The 20,980-nt window shown below is 45.5% G+C and overlaps 1 protein-coding gene across 2 annotated transcripts in view; it reads left to right on the top strand.

Moving 5' to 3' along the window:
* Nucleotides 1-20,980, top strand: part of PSTPIP1 (proline-serine-threonine phosphatase interacting protein 1) — a 57,069-nt gene that overhangs the window by 4,078 nt on the left and 32,011 nt on the right. For both annotated transcript variants that reach the window (XM_071441783.1, XM_071441784.1), the window contains exons 2-3: nt 2,180-2,414; nt 19,137-19,237. In XM_071441783.1, coding sequence (XP_071297884.1) covers nt 2,382-2,414; nt 19,137-19,237 — 134 coding nt within the window. In that variant the 5' untranslated portion in view covers nt 2,180-2,381. The remainder of the gene's footprint in view (nt 1-2,179; nt 2,415-19,136; nt 19,238-20,980) is intronic.

A 20,980-nucleotide genomic window follows, 5' to 3' on the forward strand; every position in this document is an offset into this window, starting at 1 on the left:
CAGGATTCACATTCTCTGAACCTGAGAGAAGCAGAGAACAGAATGATCAAAACAATTCTTATCTCATTGGCTGTTCCTGTGTTGTGCCAGAGTAGAATGCACTGTGGAGATTGTTTACCCACAGTGATGGTGGTTTGGTTGCTTGGCCTGTCAGTGCCAAGTGTGTGTGTATCAGGACTGTTGGCTGACAGTCACAAGATTCTGTGCAGTTGAGTGCTTGGCAGATTCAGTTTAGATGTAATCTAATATAGTGTAATATAGTATAGAATAATATACTATAATGTAATTAATTAGCCTTCTGATAAGATGGAGTCCTCCTCATCATTCCTCCCAGATGTCAGACAAAAATATCAGCTATAACCCACAGCACAGTGAGCTGCCCATGCTGATGGTGTTGGAGAGAGAGCTGGGAGCTGCTGGGAGGTGACTGTGCTGCACCAGAGCTCTTGGGTGGGATGGATGCAGGCTCAGCCCAGTGTGAGGTTCAGTCAAATAATTGGCTTTGTGGCTGGAGGCCAAACTAAAAATAACAGGAAAGAAGTGTAACATTTTAGAGGGCTAAAACACACTCAGTTTATTTTTATGAACCCCAACAGCAGCAAAGATGGTTTCAAAACACAGCTGTAACTTGGAAATAGTAACAGGAAGCATTTGGGTTTGGAAGGACTGAGATAAAACTCTCTAAAAAGATCCTTTTCTTTTTCGATACAGATCAAGTATGACCTGTGCCCATGCCCTCAAAATACATTTTTTCAAGGAACTTGCCCTTCTGGAAGAAAGCTTCACTCCTTTCTCCTCAACACTGTCTGCAAGTGAATCCTCACATTTCTCCTCCCACTCTTATGCAATCATGATTTCTTCCTGCTACACCTCTGACCCTCCAGACTCACATCTGCCCTCCTCTGCTTGCACTTCATTTTCCCTCACAAAGTCCCTGCACATTCCCTGTCTTCTTCAGACCATCAGGAAGGGACATTGTAAATTCTCTTAAACAGCAGCTACAGATTGCCCATGGAATGAAATGGGGTAACTGCAGCCCCCAGCTGCTGCAGAGCTCTCTGAGCAGAGCCCTGAGTCCTGCTGGAGCCCAGGGAAGTTGCAAGAGTTCCCCACTCAGAAATTATCTGCCCAGGGCTGCTGCTGGGGGCAGCAGGGAACAGCAGCACCCAGAGCAGGGTCAGTCAGTCAGCTGGAAATCAGTAAGTCCTGATGTGTTCTTGGTGGGGACAGACAGCTTTCACATAGGCAACCACCACAGGACTATTTTTCTTTTCTTTTCCTACACCCCAAAAATGCAAGTGAGTATTTAAGAATGCTTAAAACATCCTAAGGAGGTGAACAGAGGCAACCTCACCTGGAGGACAGGTGCTTTAGAAAGGGTTTCAGGGAAACTTTAGAAGTGTTACCCTGTGCTCAGGTATTTGCAACTGTGTTATAAGAACTGGAGGAGCTGATTTGAGGAGCTGCCTGAAATACCTGGTGTCAGCAGTGTGCTGAGTGTGCTCTGGGTGCTGCTCCTTCACTGGTCTGTGAGGCTTTGCTCAGGTCCTGGTGCTAACAAACTCTTAGTTCTCTTCTTTGTCAAGACTTTGGATTTTACTTCTAAATTCCACATATCTTGCATATTCATATGAACATTTATGTGAGGGCATGCAAATCAGGACTGTTCTCTACATCGACATCCATGTATCTAAATGTGTGCAGACACCTGCACAATTCTCAGGGTTCTTAATTTAACCTGAGTCCTGAAAAGCCTTTCCAGCTGCAAAATGCAGCTTTGAGCTAAGCTTCCCATGTGCAGAGGCTAGCCCCAGAAGGTGCTGCAGAAATGGGGCACCTATGTTTCTTTTGCTTCTTTTTCTTTGCAAGACCACAGCATTAGAGAATAGCTTGTCTCTTTGTATTGTGCTGGTTTCTTTTGCACTGTAATTGTCCTCTCTCTTCCTGCAGCTGATCAAATCATATTACTGAACTTAGTGCCTTTTTTTTTTTCCCCTCTATTTTTTTCCTGCCCGCTCACACACACCCATGGCAAGGAGCAGCCTGACACCATTTGACATCTCCTTGCTTCCTCATTTCAATATTAACTGTTTACCAGAAGAGAAACAGGTTTGGGGTGCGGGTGCTGAGCCTGTCTCTGTGTATGAGCAACAGCTCTTTTGCCCTCTGTCCCTCACAGCCACAGGTCATTTCTCTGAGCTGCCTGGAACAGCCCCATGCTATTGGCACCAGCCTGACCTCAGGAGGGACAGGTCTGTGGATGTGCTGCACTCTCTGCTTGGGCTGGGGTGCAGTGACGAGGCTCAGAGCTGTGCCTGCTGCCACTCTCACCCCACAACAGACTTGCTGAAGGATTCCTATCCCTCCACACAGCAATAATAATGACCCAGCTGCAGTTTAAAGATGCTTTTTGGGTAAGTGAGCATTTACTATGTGTTTCCTGTATTCAATGTATCTGTATTTTAATTTTTTTTAAATGCAACTTGGTTCTATATATAGTTTAAACTAATTTAATGCTTTTCTGTGTTCTCAATTTAATTTAGTAAAAATCCAAATTTGTCTCCAAGCAAAAACATAGTGTTTAGTAGTGTGTTTGATCCTGGGCAGAAGAATGCAGTGTAGAGTCTATATCCAGTCCCCATAAAACCACTGACATTCCCAGCTCCCGTGCTAGGGCCAGAAGCCTCTTTTGAAAGGGACATGGATTTGTCTGTGTCACAGTGCTAAGAACCTGCTTGCAGTGAGTGTCCTCAGCTCTACAAGTGGCTCCCAGGTGAGCTGTTGCTAATTATAAGCTGAATTCCCTCCTGTTTGCTGAAGAGCAGAGCCAGCAGCTGTGAGCAAAATGCTCCTGCTCAGCTCCCTCCAGGCTCCCACCCTGCTGCCAGGAGCATTCCAAGGCATGCAGAGCCCAGGAGCTGTGAGGCAGCACAGGTCAGGAAGGACCAGCAGTGACACTCCATAGCTGAAACCCTCACAGCTGACCTTAAACCAGCAAATGCTGAAACAAGGAGATCTGCTCCATACCTGTTATTTGACTTTTGTTTGAGAATCCTTTTGGTCTCCTGTTTTTAAGCTCTTTCCCTGCAGTTACAAGGTAAAAGCACCTTAGTAATTTCTCTGTGATAATCTGAGTTTCTTGCAATTGGAGAATGAAAGTTCAAAATCAAAATTCTATCATTGCAAAGTTGAGTAAACAGGATGTTATGTGGTTGCCTCTTTTCTGGGCAATCAGTTATCCAGCATCAAGGACTGACTTAAAGAAAGACATGAAGCTATATGAATTCTTTCTGCTTGTGCTCTCTTTCTCTCCACCCACGCTTCAGGGTAAACCCTCTCTTGGTAGAAAACAGAAGGGCAGAGGCAAAAACACATTTCAGTGAACCACCATCCTCTGGGCACTTCCAGGAAGCCCTCCCCACCCCCTTTGCAGGACTAGATTTGAACAGTTAAAAAGAATAAAAATACAATGAGGAAATACGAAAGTCGCTGTTGATGTTGGGACCAACTGTGCATGACCACACCTATGTGAGATTCTCCTCATTTCTGCACCCTCTGACTGCACAGTGCAGTGCACAGGGTGGGACACAGCTGGGGGCTGCCCTGGGAGCTCCAGCCCTTGCATTGCTGAGCTTCCTAGGAAAACAAACCCCCTGACTTTTAGGGCTGGGACATTTGGGGTAGTTACTTTTCAACGCCTTGGTCTTCAGGGAGAATCAGTCAAGCTATGGCAGTAGTGTGAGGGTGATTAATGCCAGCTGACAATCTGGCCAGGCTGGTTCTTCATGGCTCTTCTTCCCTAAACTTCTGCCCTGTGCTTAGTCACATTACCATGACTCAAATCCTTGCTTAGCTTTGAAGCTAACACTTTATTTAAAGGAAAGCGTCTTTGGATTTCATATTTTTTGGCTGGAAATGTACTGCCCAGATTGATTAGGAGGGCAAAAATGTATCAGGTTGCAGGATAGAAGCTACAGCTATACAGTAAGTCTTTAAAAGTGAAAACTTACAGGATATTGCACAACACAGCACAAGCGTGCAGCATGCCCCCCAGATCACAAGATCAGCAAATATTTTTGCATTCATAAGGTTCTGTTGTGAGAGGAAAATGTATTCATGTGGTTTGCTTCAGCGAGCAATTATCTCCTGTATTTGGTCTGTACACTGAGCAGAAACTTTCTGATGGACACCCAGAAGGTGCTTGCCCCTGGTGGGTGCCTCAGCACAGAGCCCTGACCTCTGACTGCTGCCTCACCCTCCCTGTGCCTCACCCTGAACAGCTGCTCCCTGCTCCACCATCAGGAAACTTTTGGATAAGCAGGGGTTTCCTCAGGACCTGCCCCAATGTAAACTATGGAAAGAAACCCTAAAAGCAGGAGATCTCTCCCAACAAGCAGAGAATCCCTCCCCAAAGTTCTCCCTGTTCATAGAACAGGCTGTGCTGTCTTCCAGGAAAATGCAACTTGCTCCTCATAACAGGTTTAAATTTTATCCTCTCTTTTCCAAATAAATGTAGCAGTGATAGTACTATACTAAAACTTCCACATTTAGTTCACTTTCATTTTCTTTGTAGCAAAAAACCCATGGATTTTTAAATTACAGTTTTTATTTCTATATACTCCACACTCTCTGTAATGGTTTAAGGGACAGTTGCTCAAAGTCTGCACTAAAATGTGCTTCCTAGCAGAAGTTTTCTATCCTCTGAAAATATTTTTTGGAAAATGTTAGTGAGATGGAAATTCAGATGGGGTTTGATAGCCAGGGCAGGGAAGTTGCTGATGGATTAATATTCTGCTGGGCTGCTGTACAAGCCTGGCAGATGTTACCTGTCTTCTCTAGCATCACATGAGACAGGCAGGGAAATTCCCATGCTAAAGGGGAGTGTGTGTGTGGCACCAGCATGTTCCATGTTAATGGGGTTATGTTAACAGGCAGAGCAACAGTAATTTTGTTTGTTACAAAAACCACTATCCAAGAAAATCTTTCCCCCTCAGTCACAGAGTGTCTGAGTCTCATTCTCTGTTCTCACACTCATTGTTGCTTTTCCTTTGCAATTTCTGTCATTGCCTTTTCCTTCTATTTAGTCTCCCTCCATCCTGCTGCTCAAAACTGCAGCTGCAGCCCCTGAAATGCACCTATTTCTGGCCAAGGGATAGGAAGGTACTGGTACCACTTCCTGGCTTTGCCATACCCACCTGGGAACAGGGAATAAGGAAAACTTCCAGAGGAGCTGGTTGGTTTTGGGGCAGGCTCCAAAGTGCCTGGAGTTGAGTGGGAGCAAATCTGTTCCTTCATACAGCTTTGAATCAAACTCAAGCAGCCAAGTCAATTCTGAAAATGTGTCATGGGCTCCTAAGGTACTTAGGATTTAAAAATAAGTGCTTGAAGTGTGAAATGCTTGCTCCTTCTCAGCTGTGGAATGAGCTTGGGGCTTGTGAATTCTCACAGCTCACATATAAAAGTGTGGGGGAGATGCAGGCCAGGAAACATGAAGCAGGCCTTGAACATGAGCTGGGGGGATTTGCTCCCCTGCCCTGCTGTGGGCTGGTCCTTTCCTATCCCTGCCTGTGGAGCTGTGGTTGTGGTCAGACACTGCAGCTGTGGGAGCCATGGGAGTGCTCCAGGAGCAGGGACTCTACAAAGATCTTTAATGTCTCTGGCTTTGACTTCAGGCCATGTTCAGCCTCAGGTTCAGTGTGAAGCTGACTTTGTAGATGAGCCTCTCAACTTCTACTTCAGCTTTTTCACACAATGGTCTGTTATATATGCCAAAAAAGATATAATTAGCTTCACAAATAATTTAGCTTCTGATGAGACTCTTAACTGTGGAACAAGAGCTCTGTGGTGATAAAAGTCACAGTAAAGCTATTTCCTAAACTTATTAGGCAACATGCTGAAGAAATACAGCATCAATTGTTTTACTCAATATAGGAAGTGTTTTTATATAGCAGGAGCTACCCTGCTTTCCTGTAGAGGCTGAGCTTTGCAGGGCCCATTGTTTTGCAGCAGGTATGTGAGGAGGAAGTGATACTGGGCAGGTTTGTTGGGAGGAACTGGACCTGGGAAGGCTCCTGCTGGCTGAGGCTGAGCTTGGACAGGCAGGGATGAGGCTGGCAAACCTTCCAGCCTGGCATCCCAGCTTTGCAAGAGGGTCCCACTGAGTTTGATTTGAATGGCATGGCACCAGTTGCATCTGGCCCTACTGACACAAGGCAGGTTAAGATAAATCATCTCCCTACACAACAGCACACAGGTGGGATCTGCTGTCAGCATGTCCTGCACTCCCTGAGCTCCAGAGGTGGGGCCATGGCCCTGGCCCTGCACTCCCTGAGCTCCAGAGGTGGGGCCATGGCCCTGGCCCTGCACTCCCTGAGCTCCAGAGGCAGAGGCATGGCCATGGTCCTGCACTCCCCGAGCTCCAGAGGTGGGGCCATGGCCATGGTCCTGCACTCCCTGAGCTCCAGAGGTGGGGCCATGGCCCTGGCCCTGCACTCCCTGGGCTCCAGAGGTGGGGCCATGGCCCTGGCCCTGCACTCCCTGAGCTCCAGAGGTGGGGCCATGGCCCTGGCCCTGCACTCCCTGAGCTCCAGAGGCAGAGGCATGGCCATGGTCCTGCACTCCCCGAGCTCCAGAGGTGGGGCCATGGCCATGGTCCTGCACTCCCTGAGCTCCAGAGGTGGGGCCATGGCCCTGGCCCTGCACTCTCTGAGCTCCAGAGGTGGGGCCATGGTCCTGCACTCCCTGGGCTCCAGAGGTGGGGCCATGGCCACAGTGCTGCTCACATCCAGGCCAAGGCATTGCTGCAGGATGTGTGGAAATGGGGAATAAAGGGGGAACCAGCTTGGAAAAGTTGGACTGGTTGCCCAGCTGATGTCTGTGTTTGTTGTGAGGTCGACTTCATCTCCACAGAAGAGGCTGCTCTACTCTTTTTTGTACATGTAATTTCTTCCTCCATTTCCCCAGCTGCTCAGAGACATTGGCTCCCTGAGGCAATGAGAAGCAGCCGTGGAGGGGGAGCAATCACAACAGTCATTGAAACCAGAGGAAATTACAAGTAGAAAACCTGAGCAGTCATTGTGGCTATGGAAACACTGGTGTTTCACAAGTCACTCCTGAGCACAGCACAACAGCTAAAATGAAGCTCAAATGAACTAACACTAGATGAATGGATTTACAGAGAGTTCATTTTGGGTCAGTGACTGAGATAATTAGACAGTTAAATATACTTTATTATAATTTTCTGATGACCATGTTGCAACTGAGAGATTTGAATATTAAAATTGGTTGATTGATGAATTAAGTCACTGTGACAACTTTGTTAATATTTTTACACAGCTGTATCTGGTTTGTTTTGATCTATCCTGCTCTGCAAAAGTTGGTTGGTTTTACTTGGGCTCAGGGAAGGGAAGGATTCTTATTTCTGCCAATTTTAAGTGTGCCATGAGTCTGTATTTTAAATATGGAATAGATGAGTCATGGACTCTGCCCACATGTACACAGCTACATCTAACCACCACTACTTACAGAGTGTTTGTCACACCTAGCTTGAAATGGAGCCTCACTCAGAGATCAGAGGGTGTCCTCTGGCTTGTTAGAGCAGCCCACTGAGGTGCATTTGTGAGGCAGAGTCACAGAGTGGCTGAGGCTGAGAGGGGCCTCTGACATCTCCAGCCTCCCCTCACCCAGCACAGGCCCAGTCACTGCAGTAGGAGCTCAGAGCATCTCCACAGGTGGAGCCTCCACAGCCTCTCTGGGCAAACTGATACTGTGTCTCACCACCTCCTGTTATCTTATATATCAAGAGTTCTATTATTTTTGTCTTATATAGCAAGAGTTCTATTATCATTATAGTGCAAGGATTCCAGATCACCAGAGTTTCTTACCTCCTCAATGTCTCCCACAGGCAGCTCCTCTAAGCACTGACAGTTCCTGGTCCTTGCAGCAGCCATCTGACTCCAGAGCCCCCCCAATCCACTCTTTTATACCACTGTTCTTATTGGCTACAGGTGTGGCCTGTTAACATCAGGCCTGCTCCTAATCTTTAGTAATTGGTCCAGCTGCAACTCCTTGGGGGATGAGATTACATTCTATACTACCTTCATTTACCCATACTGTATCCCCCTACAACCTCTCACCAAAAACCTTCCTGTGCTTAAACAGGACTTCTTGAATTTCCACAGGTGCTTTTTGCCTCTTTCCCTGTCACTGGGTGCCCCTGCACTGGCACCATCTCCCCTGCTCCCTCCCATAGGAATTTAAACACACTGAGCCCCTTTCTGCAGGCTGAGCAGTGCCAGCCCTCAGCCTCTCCTTCCACCCAGAGCTTCTCCAGGGTGAATCTCAGAGTGTCCCTAGGAATCTCATTTCAACAGATTTTTTCCTGGCAGGACTGGGTGATTCACAGCCTGTCCCTTTCCTCCCTCTGGGCTGACTCTCCTGACACTCCTGCAGAGCTGCCTCTCTTTCTTCAGTCACTGGCTGCAGACACTGAACTTGGGCTGCCTCCTAGGCACAGGGGAACACTTGGAATTTCAATCCAGTAACACTCATTGCATACTTGTATGGAAGGCAAGTTAGGCTGCTTGATTATATTTCAGCTCCTTTAGCTCAAGAAGACCTTTATCTGATTTCATTTTCCTGCCTTGCCACAGCAAGGTAGATTCCAGTGGGCATTTGGCACAGAAAACACTAGTTTCATCTCCAGTTTCATCTAGGTTTTGTAATAAAACTTTCCTCAGCAGCCAGAGTTCAATAATGTACAAAGCTTGCTGTGTTGTTCAGTAAGAGTTTGGGGATTTGGGGCTGAGATGAGGTGAGGGGAACAGCTCTGCATGGAGATCACTCAACCTTGCTCAAGGTGTCAAGGTGAAGAAAAAAGCCCACATTGAAAATATACATCTGGATCCCAATAGCTTTTCAGTTCCCCAGAGAATTATTCCCTTACTGCACACAGAGTTTAGTAATTCTTTAAAGTGGTAGAAAAATGTCACTGAACAAGACTGAGGAATTGAAAAGTTCCACAGCTCCTCATGCAACTTTTTCTTTGCTTGAAATGAAAGGCAACAGTCTTGGGAATTAAGTGAAAATGTACCAGCTCAGGCTAGCTTAGAGATACCAATTCCTGTGGTTTCATTCAGAGCAAATGAATAAATAAACACAAGATTTTTTCCTTTAATGTAAGAGCTTTTCAAATCCAGAAGCTATTTTGTGCTGCTCTCAATTTGTCCAGGCCTATGTATTCCTAATATGAAAGAAAAATAAAAAATAAAGGGTGGGGACAAAGACAAAAAGGCAAGTAGGTGGTCAGCAGCTCTGAGGTCTGAGTCTCATCACTCGATGCTCCTTGCAGTGGGTGCTGTAATTACTGCAGGGTTATGAACAAACCAGGACTGACAAACAGCCCTGGGGCTGCTGCTCAGTGGGATGGAAATCCCCAGGAGCACCAGGAGAAGGAAAGGAGGGCCCTGCCATTGAGAGAGCCTGGATGAACATTTGGTTAGGACATGGGTTTCTGACAGAATCGTTTTTTGTGGGAAAACACGGCTTTACTGGAAGTAGGGGTGCTGGTTTGGAAGATGAAGCTGGGCTTTGATGAAAAAGTTCTCACCTGGTAAAGGCTTTCTCTGGAGATGGAGTGTTGCTATAGGACATGAAAGAACACAAGCTCACACCACTGCTCTCAAGGTGAAGAAAAAGGGAAGTTTACTTTCTGACTCCAACATTTATAGTTTTCCAACAGTGACAGTGGATTGGAGGGTGACAGTGCCACCTTTCCAATGACACTGGACAAACCAACAGTCCATCAGCTTTCTCCTCCTCCATAAAGGAATGCAAAACAATGAGTTATTTACAGAAAGTGTGTGAGAAAGTTTGTTACAAGAATGTCAACATCAGAAGGCTTAGAAAATGTTAATAAACCAGGGTGACAATGGAGAATGAAGGTGCATTTGCTAAGCAGAGAGGAGGAGGAGGAGAAGAGGCTCCTAAAGCCCTCTGGTTCTGGGAGCTCTGCAGGGGAAGGCACACTCTGGAACAGGAACTGGAGCTTTCCCTGCCCACAGCCACTGCCTGCAGCCTGGAGTCCTCCTGCCACCAGGTTCAGCCCCACATAAAACAGCTGGAGAAAGACACTGAAATGCAATTCCCCTTCCCTGTACAGGCAGCACATGGGGGATGGTGTGGAGCTGTGGCAGGGGTGTCTCAATCAGACTCTAATGGAGTGTAAGAATGTTGCATCATGTTGAATAAGCGGATATGTTGAAAATTATCATTTAGGTGGCGAAGATCTCTTGTGAAATGGAATTGGTAACATGTAGCTATTGAAATAATCTTTACTAAGAAGTGAAGTAAATCTTGAATTCATTCCCCTTCTACAGCAAGACCCTGGGAATATTTCCTGAAGTTTTACCCTTCCCCATGTGCCAGGGGACACCAGTAACAAAGGGAGCATAGGTTCAGCAGTGACTTTATGAAGTGCCTTTTTCAGAACTGACAGGAAACAATTCTAAGCATTTTAAGACAAGGAGGGGAAAGACACATCGTTTTTTTAATAAATTAGTGTACTACCTAAGCAGGTCTGGTTCCAGTGGCTCTGCAAGACCTGGTGGACAGTTATCTCTGTGCTTGAGCAGGTCAGGGCTGTTTCAATTTCACTCACTGTGGTCTGGGTCTGAGCTCACAGTGCTTGTAGAAGGAGAGGAGCCCTCTTATAACAGAGAAGGAAACTGGAAGTGGACGAACCAAAGAGGAATAGAAACAAAAGTAATCTCTGACCATTATTTTGTACAAAACAGAAGTATCCTCTACTTGTAAGATTCTATTTCTCCTCATTTTTCTTCCAGTTTCTCTTGTGTAGCTAATGTTACTTAGTAGGAAACTGAAGGAACATCTGATCTCACCATTGACAGGTTCATCTGTCATGTTTCAGAAGGACAACAGTGCTGTGCCTTCTGAAAGACAGGTGCAAATTCTCACTTCTGGCCTCTCTGTTGGCTCCCGAGGAGAAGCCACTTTAATTATGGATTTAGCTGTTGTCTGAAGTCATATGGAGAAAATACAAAGGGATGCTGCCACCTCAGACCTGTGTCATGTAGCCACATCAAGCTCCCATTAAAAACTGCTGAGGGATTCTGCTGCCTCCTGTCCCATTTCTTATTATCCCCATCACAGAGGTGTTCCAGAAGTTTGTTCTATATGGATTTCCTGAATGGATCCTAGGTTTTTGTCATGGTTTTTCTTGTGATGTATATTTGTCTGCTGGCTCCTTCTGCTAGCACAGGAGCACTGGGGCTCTGAACTGCACTCAGAACAATGTTTAATCAAATTATTAAGAAGACAACATAAAACAGAGGTAATAAGCACAAGCAGAGTCCTTTTAGTAGACTGGAATTGGGACTTTCCAAGGCTGCTCCCTGTGTGCCATGAGTCTGCCAGCCAGCAAACCACCTGCAAAAGTGAGGCAGGCATCACTTTGGATCTGTGCAAATCAGGGGGCATTAAAACATGAAGAGAGCCAAACAATATGCTGTGACTGTAAGAATGCCTAATACATAACACATGAGCAGTCCAGAATGCCAGTGAGGAGGGTGAATAGAATATTTGCAAGGCAGCCCCAACAAAGGAGGGAATGATGAGGAGGACTTCATTGATATCAGAAGGCTAATTAATTACATTATTATACTATATTATTCTACACTACATTACACTATGTTACATGACATCTAAACTGAATGCTAACTGAATCTAAACTGCCAAGCACTGCACACACTGCACAGAATCTCATGAGCAACAGTCCCAACACACACACACACACACACACACACACACACACACATGCTTGGCCCAGGTAGGCCAAGGAAACAAAACCCCATCACCTTGGGTAAACAATCTCCATATTGCATTCTACTTTGGTACAAACACAAGCACAGCAAATGATAAGAATTGTTTTTCCTTTCTCTGAGGTTCAGAGAATGTGAAACCCAGAAATATTCTTGGGAAGAATTGTGCCTTGGTTTTCTCTGTGAAGAGAAATGTGGCTACAGGCGAGGGCTCAGGAAGCTGAGGAGCAAATTCCTATGTCAGCAGAACTCGAAATCAACCATTTCCTTCTCAGAGAAAACCCACAGGGTCAAGAGCAAAAGACCACTGAGGAGTTACTGTTCTGCTCAGTGTCATTTGCACTGCTCCTGTATAGTTTATGGATCTCAATTTCAGTTTTACCTCTGACCATTCTGGCTGCTGCAGGTTTGAAGCCTGGTGAGAATCTTGCTACAGGGGCAGTGGGGGAGGCAGTCCAGCAGCCCAGCAATTGTAATGCTGCAGAGGCAGTGGGTTTCCCTTTAATTTTTGAAGGTCCCATTCAAGGTTCACCTCTCTACTATTTTCTGACAATAAATACCATTTGCTGCCCATGAAAGGTACTGCATGTCAGATTTAGGGAACAGACTGCAGCAAAACTGCAAACTAAGCTCCTGTGGAAAATGCCCAAGTCAACTCGTGGAATTATCACCAAAATGTCCCTACCTACATCCTGAGCAAACATTTATGTTTCTGATACACAAAGAGTGAATTTACAAGAAATGACAGAAATCTTGTACAGCCAGCTTCAACCCACCTACTCTTTCTTGCTTTTTCTGCTTATGTGGGGAAAAAACATCAATACTTTAAAAAAATAGATTTTTTAAGCTCGTATAAATTCTGCAGCCAGTCTTGGAAAGCACAAGCACCATCCCATTCCCATCCATTCCAACTGATTTCAGCCAGTAGGAAGAAGGAACTCTTACACAGTACAGCATGAGCAAAGGCTTTTAAACCCACTAAGCAGTTGATTATGGCATGACCATGTGTGAAAAAGGCCTCACATCACACCTAGCACTGGTCAGGGGAGAAGGTTTTGGTCAGAGGTTTCCGATGTGGCACCGCTCTGTTCTGGCCATGGTGAGCTGAGTGTGCTCAGCTCAGAGTGGGGATGCTGAGCTGCCTTTTCAGTGCTGGCACTTGCCCAGGGCCAGGCAGAGGAGGGCCAGGCTGAAAAGCTGGGGTTGGTTTTGCAAAGGGCTCTTTGAGTGCCCCTGTGGTGCAGAAGAGCTGGGAGGCAGCCCTGGAACAGGAACAGGAACAGGAAGAGGAAGCAGCAGCACAGCAGCTCTTATCACAGCAGGGCACCCCGAGATAAGAGCTGCACTCGGGATTTCAGCACACACACAGCAGGGCGCTCACTGCTGTCCTGTTCATTCCAGGAGAGCACGTGCAGAAAGGCAGCAGTAAACTTCCCAAAACACTTTGTATCAGGAGTATATTTCTAAAAACACTATGAAATTTTAAAGTATACCAGGGGAAAAACCACCAAACATAAAACAAGTGATTGAATTACAGTGAAAGGCCATGCCATGACCTTGACTGGAAATATCCAGTCCAAGGTACTTGGAGATTCTAAGTCATGTTTAAGTCTGTTTGCTGCTCCTCTACACATACAAAGCCCTTGGCAGAGCACTTGACAAGGAGACTGGCAGATCAAGGGAACAAGATTTGAAACACTCAGGGCCAGTACCCAGTGGTATGATGCAAGAATACAATTAATTGATTTAACTCAGTCAGAACAACTTACTTTCAGTCCAGGACTGAGATATCATGTGTGATACCACTGTGGATAGAAAGGATTTCTTTCTGACAGTTGAAAAAGATATTGTCAAAATGATGCTTGTTCAAAACTTCACTGTGCCCTGTTCTCACTAAACTTCCTCCTCACACCAGTAGTTATTTCCTTTTTAACTCTGGAAAAGTGGATCTTAAGTTTTTGTTTTACTAAAACTGTTACAACTAAACAAGACATGAATACAAAACCAGTTTGATTTAGAGAAAAATTCCAAACATACTCATAACAGATTCAGTTATTTTTCTCTTTGAATATCTGTAATAATAGTTTATTTGGATCAGGTAGCAGCATTTAGCATTTTCAGTCCACAACTATGTGAGAACACTCTGATACAAGCTTTGGAAAAATATCATTAGGAACCAGATGAGGAATGAACTTTAATAACTAAATATTTTGAAATTTAGGAGAAAGTGGAGGGGGTTTAAAAGCTTTTTTTTTTTTTTTTTTTTAATATTAGCAGATAATACATTTCAAGTAATTCCTAAATGAGGGCAGATTAGGCTGAAGGAAGCCCTGAGAGCTCTGCTGTGGCTGTCATTGCTCGTGCCAGCCCCCCTGAGAGGCAGGTACTGGGGATGGATTCTGCTCTGTTTAGCACCACACCAGCTCAGCACTGTCCTGCTGGGTACTGAGCAATGCACCCAGTGTCTGCTGTGGAGATTTTCCTTTTCCAGCCCTTCCTGCCCATCAGGGTGGTGCCACTGCCCAGCTGTACCCTGGGGTTACTGTCCCTCTTCCCTCCTGCACCCGGCTCCCTACAGAGAGCAGCTGAGCAGGTGCTGGAGATGCTGGAGGTGCTGGGATGAGCCCTTTCCTGCTGAGAGGCAGAGTTGCCAGAGCCCTGCAGCTCCCAGAGCCCTGCAGCAAGCCCAGGTGGAGCTCTGGCCCTCCCCAGACAGGACACACAGCCTCAGCAGCACAGGCTGCCCTGGGGAGATGCTGAGGTGCTGCCAAGCTGGCTCATCCTGCAGGAGCAGGGAGAGCTCTGAGCTGGGCTGTGTAAAACGCCTCTAAACAAAGCCCTGGCTGGGCAAGCCAGGTGCCAGCATGGTTAGGAATGCTCCAAGGAGAGCAGCCACTGCAGAAAAGCCCAGAGTTGCCTCACCACGGCCACAAGGGCCTGATGAGCTCATGTCACTGTGACCATCACCAGCTGGACATGCAGGGTGTGCCATGAGTGCTTTGTGCATGGGTTTGGATGGTTTTGCTGCAGACCATCACCAGCTGGACATGCAGGGTGTGCCATGAGTGCTTTGTGCATGGGTTTGAATCGTTTTGCTTCAGTTCAGTCCATTGGAAAAGCTATTTATTGAGAGCTGCTTCAGTAATGAGGACAGCATTTTAGTCTTTCCTCCTTGATATTATGACAATAGGAGCCTTTTCACTTCAAAATGTGAACTCTTGTACTTCAAAAAGCCTTGCAGTTCCCTCTGAGCACCCGGCAGCAGGAGGCTTAGAGGAATGTTCTGGAATAAGGCTGATCCTTAGGGTGTTAAAGACACAAGGTTCCTCAGCTTGGTGCCACCAGAAGGTAAGAAGAAATTATGTCACCCCCCAGCAATCCTGGTGCTTCCTACCCCCTGGGCAGGGAACTGACACTGCCAGTCTTCCCTTGCAGCTTTCATAACCAAAGCAAAATCCTCAGAGCCTCTCCCTGGTGGCTGCAGGAACCAGAGCCAGCCCTGAATCATCTCTGCCACAGTTAACTCCCCCCATTTGCCTGGGTGGTTACCCATGGGAAAACCTGTACCAGGAGGGACAGGGCACAGTCTCAAGGCACAGATCTCACAGGAAGATGCTGATGGGAGGGAGCAGCATTGTTCATCCTCAGTGGAAAGAAGAATGGGTATCCCAGTGTGCTCACTGTCATCAACTCTGCTTGCAGACTTCCCTGGCTCCTTTCAAGTGTTCTAGGAAAAACTGTTCTGCTTGAACTACAGCACAGAAGTTGCAGTTTATAAGGGTTTATAGGGTAGTTTATAAGGTTCCAGTCCTAGAATCCCCTCCACATTTCTTTTGTCTCTGAAGGAGCAGTGCTGCTCATTGCACTGGAGGGAAGCAACTTTGTCACTGGGCAGAGGGGAGGAAAGGCTGTCCCTCCTTTACTGGGGATCTTCAAGAAGGAAACAAGAAGAAAATCCCCAGGCAGAGAGCAGAGCACGCGTGCAGAGTTAGGGGGTGAATTTCAGGACAACACAACTCTGCTCACAACACTGAAATCCCTGTCAAGCACTTTCTTGTTGGTAATTATAGGCCTGTTGGACAACGAGGAATAACTAATCTTTTTTAGCAACAAGGATTAAATCCTCTTTTACAGCCACACAGGCTTTGACTAAGCAGAATCCCTTTATTGGCCATGAGAGAAATTACTGGTGGTGAGTCAAATTGCCCTCTTCCAAACAACTAGATTTTAGTATAAGCAAATGAGGTTTTACACATTTAATGCCTATATTTATTATCTAATTAAAGCATTTTTTAATTTCTAAAAAATATAAAATAAGTTCTTTGACTATTCATTACTTCTTAGAATCATAGCAAAATCCTTTCTGAGAAGTACCAAGCACTGTCTGACTAGTGCAGCTTAACAGCTTTTGCAAAACCACTCCATCAGAGTGCTAATTATAACACAAAATGGTAAATGGAAAATAGAATAGAGGCGAGACAGCTCAGCAAGGCTAGACAGTTGTTTAATGAGATCCAATCTTGCTGTCTGATTGTCTTGACAAAGAAAATGTGGGGTCAGTTATGGTGCTACACAGGAAATCCTTAAGACACTAGATAAAAACAAAACAGGGCTGAACAGACAAAGCAGGGGAAGAACTCTAAAATGGGCAAAGACACTGATCTGGGGGAGGTGCTGGATCCTGCCATAAGACCTGAAGAATGGGCTGGAAATAGCTGTGCTTGAAACAAAAAGGTAGAATGAAATATTTTACAGGAGGTATCTGATAACCTTCAAGAGTGAGGTAACAGAAAACAGATAAAAATCAAAGTTTCAAAGTACAAAATGGGAGTAAGAGATCAGTAGTGAAAAAATCCAATATACTCTGAGACCATGTTGAATGAAATAGCAGGAGAGGAGAGATTTGCAGATATATCTGTAGATCATGGCTCATTTAAGTGCCACTGCTATGATTTGATAGTGAAAGAAGGCAAATACAATCCTCTGATGGACCAAAAGTGTTTCTTTGAGAGCTGACGTTAATGCCATGGTACAAAGCATCACTTGGTCTTTACTGGAGTGGTAAAGCATCATCCTTGTCCAACAGGGATTTATTCAGCCTTGAACAAGTGCTATAACAACACTTGGGAACCAATGGGATGACAAAGCAGAATGTCAGGAAAGGGCAAAGGAGGTTTGTTTGTTTGCAAGGAGAGGCTGAGAGGGGATGCAGTTGTACAACATGTGAAAAAAGAAATAGAGCCGTTGAAATGAAAGGGAAACATTTGTGCGAGTAAGCTGAGGCCTGAGTGATTGATGGCTCCCTTGTGGTTGGAAATTAAGAAGCAGAGCTCCAGGGTGAGTGACCAGAGCAGCTCACACTTGTGTCTCACCCTGGCTGTGTGTTTCCTGTCCCTCTGCAGCCCAGGCAGGTGGCACGAGCTGCTCAGAGCACAGCCAGAGCTGCTCCCTTTGCGCCCTGCTTTGCATTTCTGACCCTGCTGCTTCTGAAACAGGGCCTCCACATTCTTTGGGAACACAGAGGAGGACAAGAAAGCAAATTTTGAGAGGACTGCCCCCCAAAATGAAGATAGATTGAGTGTCTGTAGTAGGAGTTCTCCTTAGGAGCCAAATCTCTCTACAAGGGCCAGCCAGGGGAGCAAAGCCCAGAGGAACCTGGCAGGCAGTGATGTTTCCAGGGGTCTGGTGAAATTCCCAGTGGACTCAGCCCACCAGGCTGCCCCCAGCACACTGCTGTGCTTGTGTGCATGGTTTTGGGTTGATAACAAGTTAGGGTTGCACTCCCTGTTTAGGGAATTGAATAGGCATTCTCTCAGACATAAAGAATTCTCCATCCTTTCAGTGTAACAACTGTGCCAGTTTAAAAGAGGTGGGGGAAGGCACCAGTTGAGTTTTAGCATTTACTGAACAAAGAGAGATATTGAACAGAAAGGCAGACTAACTTCACAGTGAGCTTATCACTGCCTTTGTTGCCTGTGGCAGTGGCTGACTGCTGTGGTGATACCAACCCACAGGATATTTTCACTTACCTCATGGGCAGCATTTCTGGGACAAGAAAGCTGTGTACACAGCTATGAGAGATAGCTGATTGCATCTGAAAATGTACAATTAAAATGCTGGGGGTGTGAGCTGGTTGTGGAGCATCTGACCAGAGTTTCTGCCAAGCAGAGGGACCCATTTATGGTCATTTTTTTACAGCAGTGATGCCTTCTGCCATTGAAATGTCCTCAAAAAAAAGAGAGAGGGGGGAAGTGCTAAGTCCATTGCCTGGGTATTATCAAGAACCTTTCCTACTTTTCTCTCTGAATGGCAAAACTTGCTGCTTCTCATTTATTTCACAGCAGGATCCCTTCCTGTGATGTGTGTGTAAATTGCCCTTGGAAACATTAGGAAAACGAATGTTTTGGGCTTGAGATCCTGTTTCTTCAGGGGTGATGGCTTTAACAATGGACTGTAGCACTGGAAATATTACTACAGCCTGTAGGTTTACAGGGATTGTCTGCAGAAATTGATCCTAGCTCTTGAAGAACCAAAAAAAAATTGTTCCTAGATCTGCAAATCTCCTGGGAAGCCCCAAGGCCTGTGTGAGCAGCACCTCACCTGGTGGAGGCTGCCATCAACCACCTCCACTCATCCCCAGAGCTCCCCTGCTCCTCTCAGTCCCAGCAACAAGGAAGCAAAGGCACAAGCTCAAGTGCCCAGCAGTTGCTTGCCAGAGGATCTTTTCCAAGTACCAAAACTTCAACAGCTGTCTCCTTCACAGTGGTGGTGGAAAGCAATAAAGTAACCCATTTATTAAATGGTAACTGCTATGGGGACAGTGGATGGATGTATAAACTGCATTCAGTTCACATGTAAGGGCTTGTATTGTAGATAAACTGCTTGAGGGAAGGAACACACTCATTCTCTTTATGGTTTCACAGCCTGTGATTTTACCATAATGCTGTAACATAAAGCTCAGAAAACATTCACCACTACATTTTCAATAGCATTATCACTATGTACTGGTTAACTCAGGCTCCCTGTGGAAAAATGGCTTATCCTGATCCTGTTGTGAGGCAGTGGGAGGAGCAGGAGCAGAACACAGAAATCCTGTCTGCCTGTGCTACAAGCCCTCCCATGAAAACACCGCTGACCAGGTGGCACAGACACTGCCCCACAGGCTGATATTGGTACTGAGCTGACTCTGACCTTTGTTTTTAGAAACAAAGGGTAAGAGGAATTAAGAAATAAGAATTAGAATTAAGGTAAGAGGAACTGATGTGCTGAACAGCTATTACTTTTTCTTTCTGTCTTCAGTGCAAGGAGTTCACCTTCCACACTGGCTACGAGGTGCTCGTTCAGCGGCTGCTGGAGGGGAAGAAGATGTGCAAAGATGTGGAGGATTTGCTCAAGCAGAGGTATGAAAATCAGAGTGAAAAAAGTGTGAACAGCCTCCTTTTTTGTCTCATTTGGCATCCAGAAGGGAATAGCAGGCTGTTTCTCAGTTTGGTATTGTTAGGAGCTTACATAGAAAAGCCTGAATAATTTGAATCCCAGCCTTGTGATGTGAAGGTAGACCAATAAAAATCTCAAAGACTTGAGAAGGGAAGAGGTTGAAAGAGTCAGAAACCCAGAGCTCCACTAAGACCCCTCATTATGGGTCCAGAAGTACACAGTAGCACCTACATTCACAAGTAACATTTTTAAGTTTCCCCTTTTGCAGGGCAAAAATGACTTGCACATTTTTGTTTCTCTTTGAACATGCAGTTGCCATAGGCACTGTTTCAGTTTCCTGCCAAAAATGAGACCTTTTTTCAAATACAAAGCTACATCAAATGCTACCTAAAGCCTTACCCAGACAGCCAAACCAACCCCTGTTGTACACCAACCTTAGCAGGCTTTGAGTAACGATGTTGTAGTTCATGCTCCTGATTATGTGCTTCTTGGTGCTTCTCAACAGCAACTATGGACAGCTGACAATTTTATGGGTGAGAAAATATGTATCACACTGCTTCTCTGGCTCCTTTGCCATTCATTTTTGTAGTTGTGACTTAGAAAAACAGCTCTGAAATTTGGTTCTGTTTTTAGGTGGTTTCAGCAGTTTCAGCATGTAGCATAAAGCACACACGTACTCAGGTGTGACATGTAGGAAAGACCACACAAATATGGATTATTTATCCAGCAGGCATCTCAGAGCAGCTCATCTCAGCACTGTCCCCTTATGAATATTGCTCTGCCTTCCTGCTTTTTCTTCCCATGCTGTCCCCATCTAGTTTTTTGGGTTTAGGGTGGTTTTCTGAAGACTGATTTTAAAGCCCTGGTACTTTCAAGGGGGTGTGAGTTGTCAGACTCAAAGGTGGCTGTTTCACCACCTGTGAAGTCTCCCATCAAAAGCTGAAGCTATTTAAGTTGCTTTTCTCAACCACCAGTGGAAGACTGTGGTATTGGAACACATCACACCATCCTGAAGTCACATCTGCCTGATGGCAGCTTAGCTCAAGTGTTTAAAATAGCTCCTTTGGGCCTCATACTGTGGCATTCACATCCTCTGAAAAATCCCTTCGCTCAGGATTTTTCTCCGGGGAAGCTGAGATGCCTTAGAGAAAAAGGAAACAATTCTTATCTCATTTGCTTCTCCTGTGTTGTGCTCATGTGGAATGTGTTTGGAGATTGTTTACCCACAGGTGATTGTTCCATTGGATTCTGCTTTGAGTTGTTTTAACTCTTGGGCCAATCAGGGCCAAGCTGTGTCGGGACTCTGGCAAGAGTCACGAGTTTTCATTATTATCTTTTTAGCCTTCTGTAAGTATCCTTTCTGTATTCTTTAGTATAGTTTAGTTTAGTATTCTTTAATATAATATAGATGACAAAATAATAAATGAGCCTTCTGAGAACATGGAGTCAGATGCATCATTCCTCCCTGCAACAGGGCTCTCTGCAAATACAATATCAAACCCTACAGAGCTCAGAACTGCACTGCAGGCCTTGGGCAGTGCAGTTCTGCATTGGATGCTGCACATGCCTGTGCTCCTTCCAAAATATTGCAGAGGCTTCTGAAAGTTGCAGGATGAGGTTTTTCCTGGTTAATGGTGGAGGCACAAAGTTCTTTCTGTAAAGAAGAAAGAATACATGTACAGTCATTTTGCAAGTATTTCCATGAG

The sequence above is a fragment of the Agelaius tricolor genome, unplaced genomic scaffold (assembly GCF_023055355.1).
Source record: "Agelaius tricolor isolate 1412-34295 unplaced genomic scaffold, bAgeTri1.0.p SCAF_16, whole genome shotgun sequence".
NCBI lineage: Eukaryota > Metazoa > Chordata > Aves > Passeriformes > Icteridae > Agelaius > Agelaius tricolor.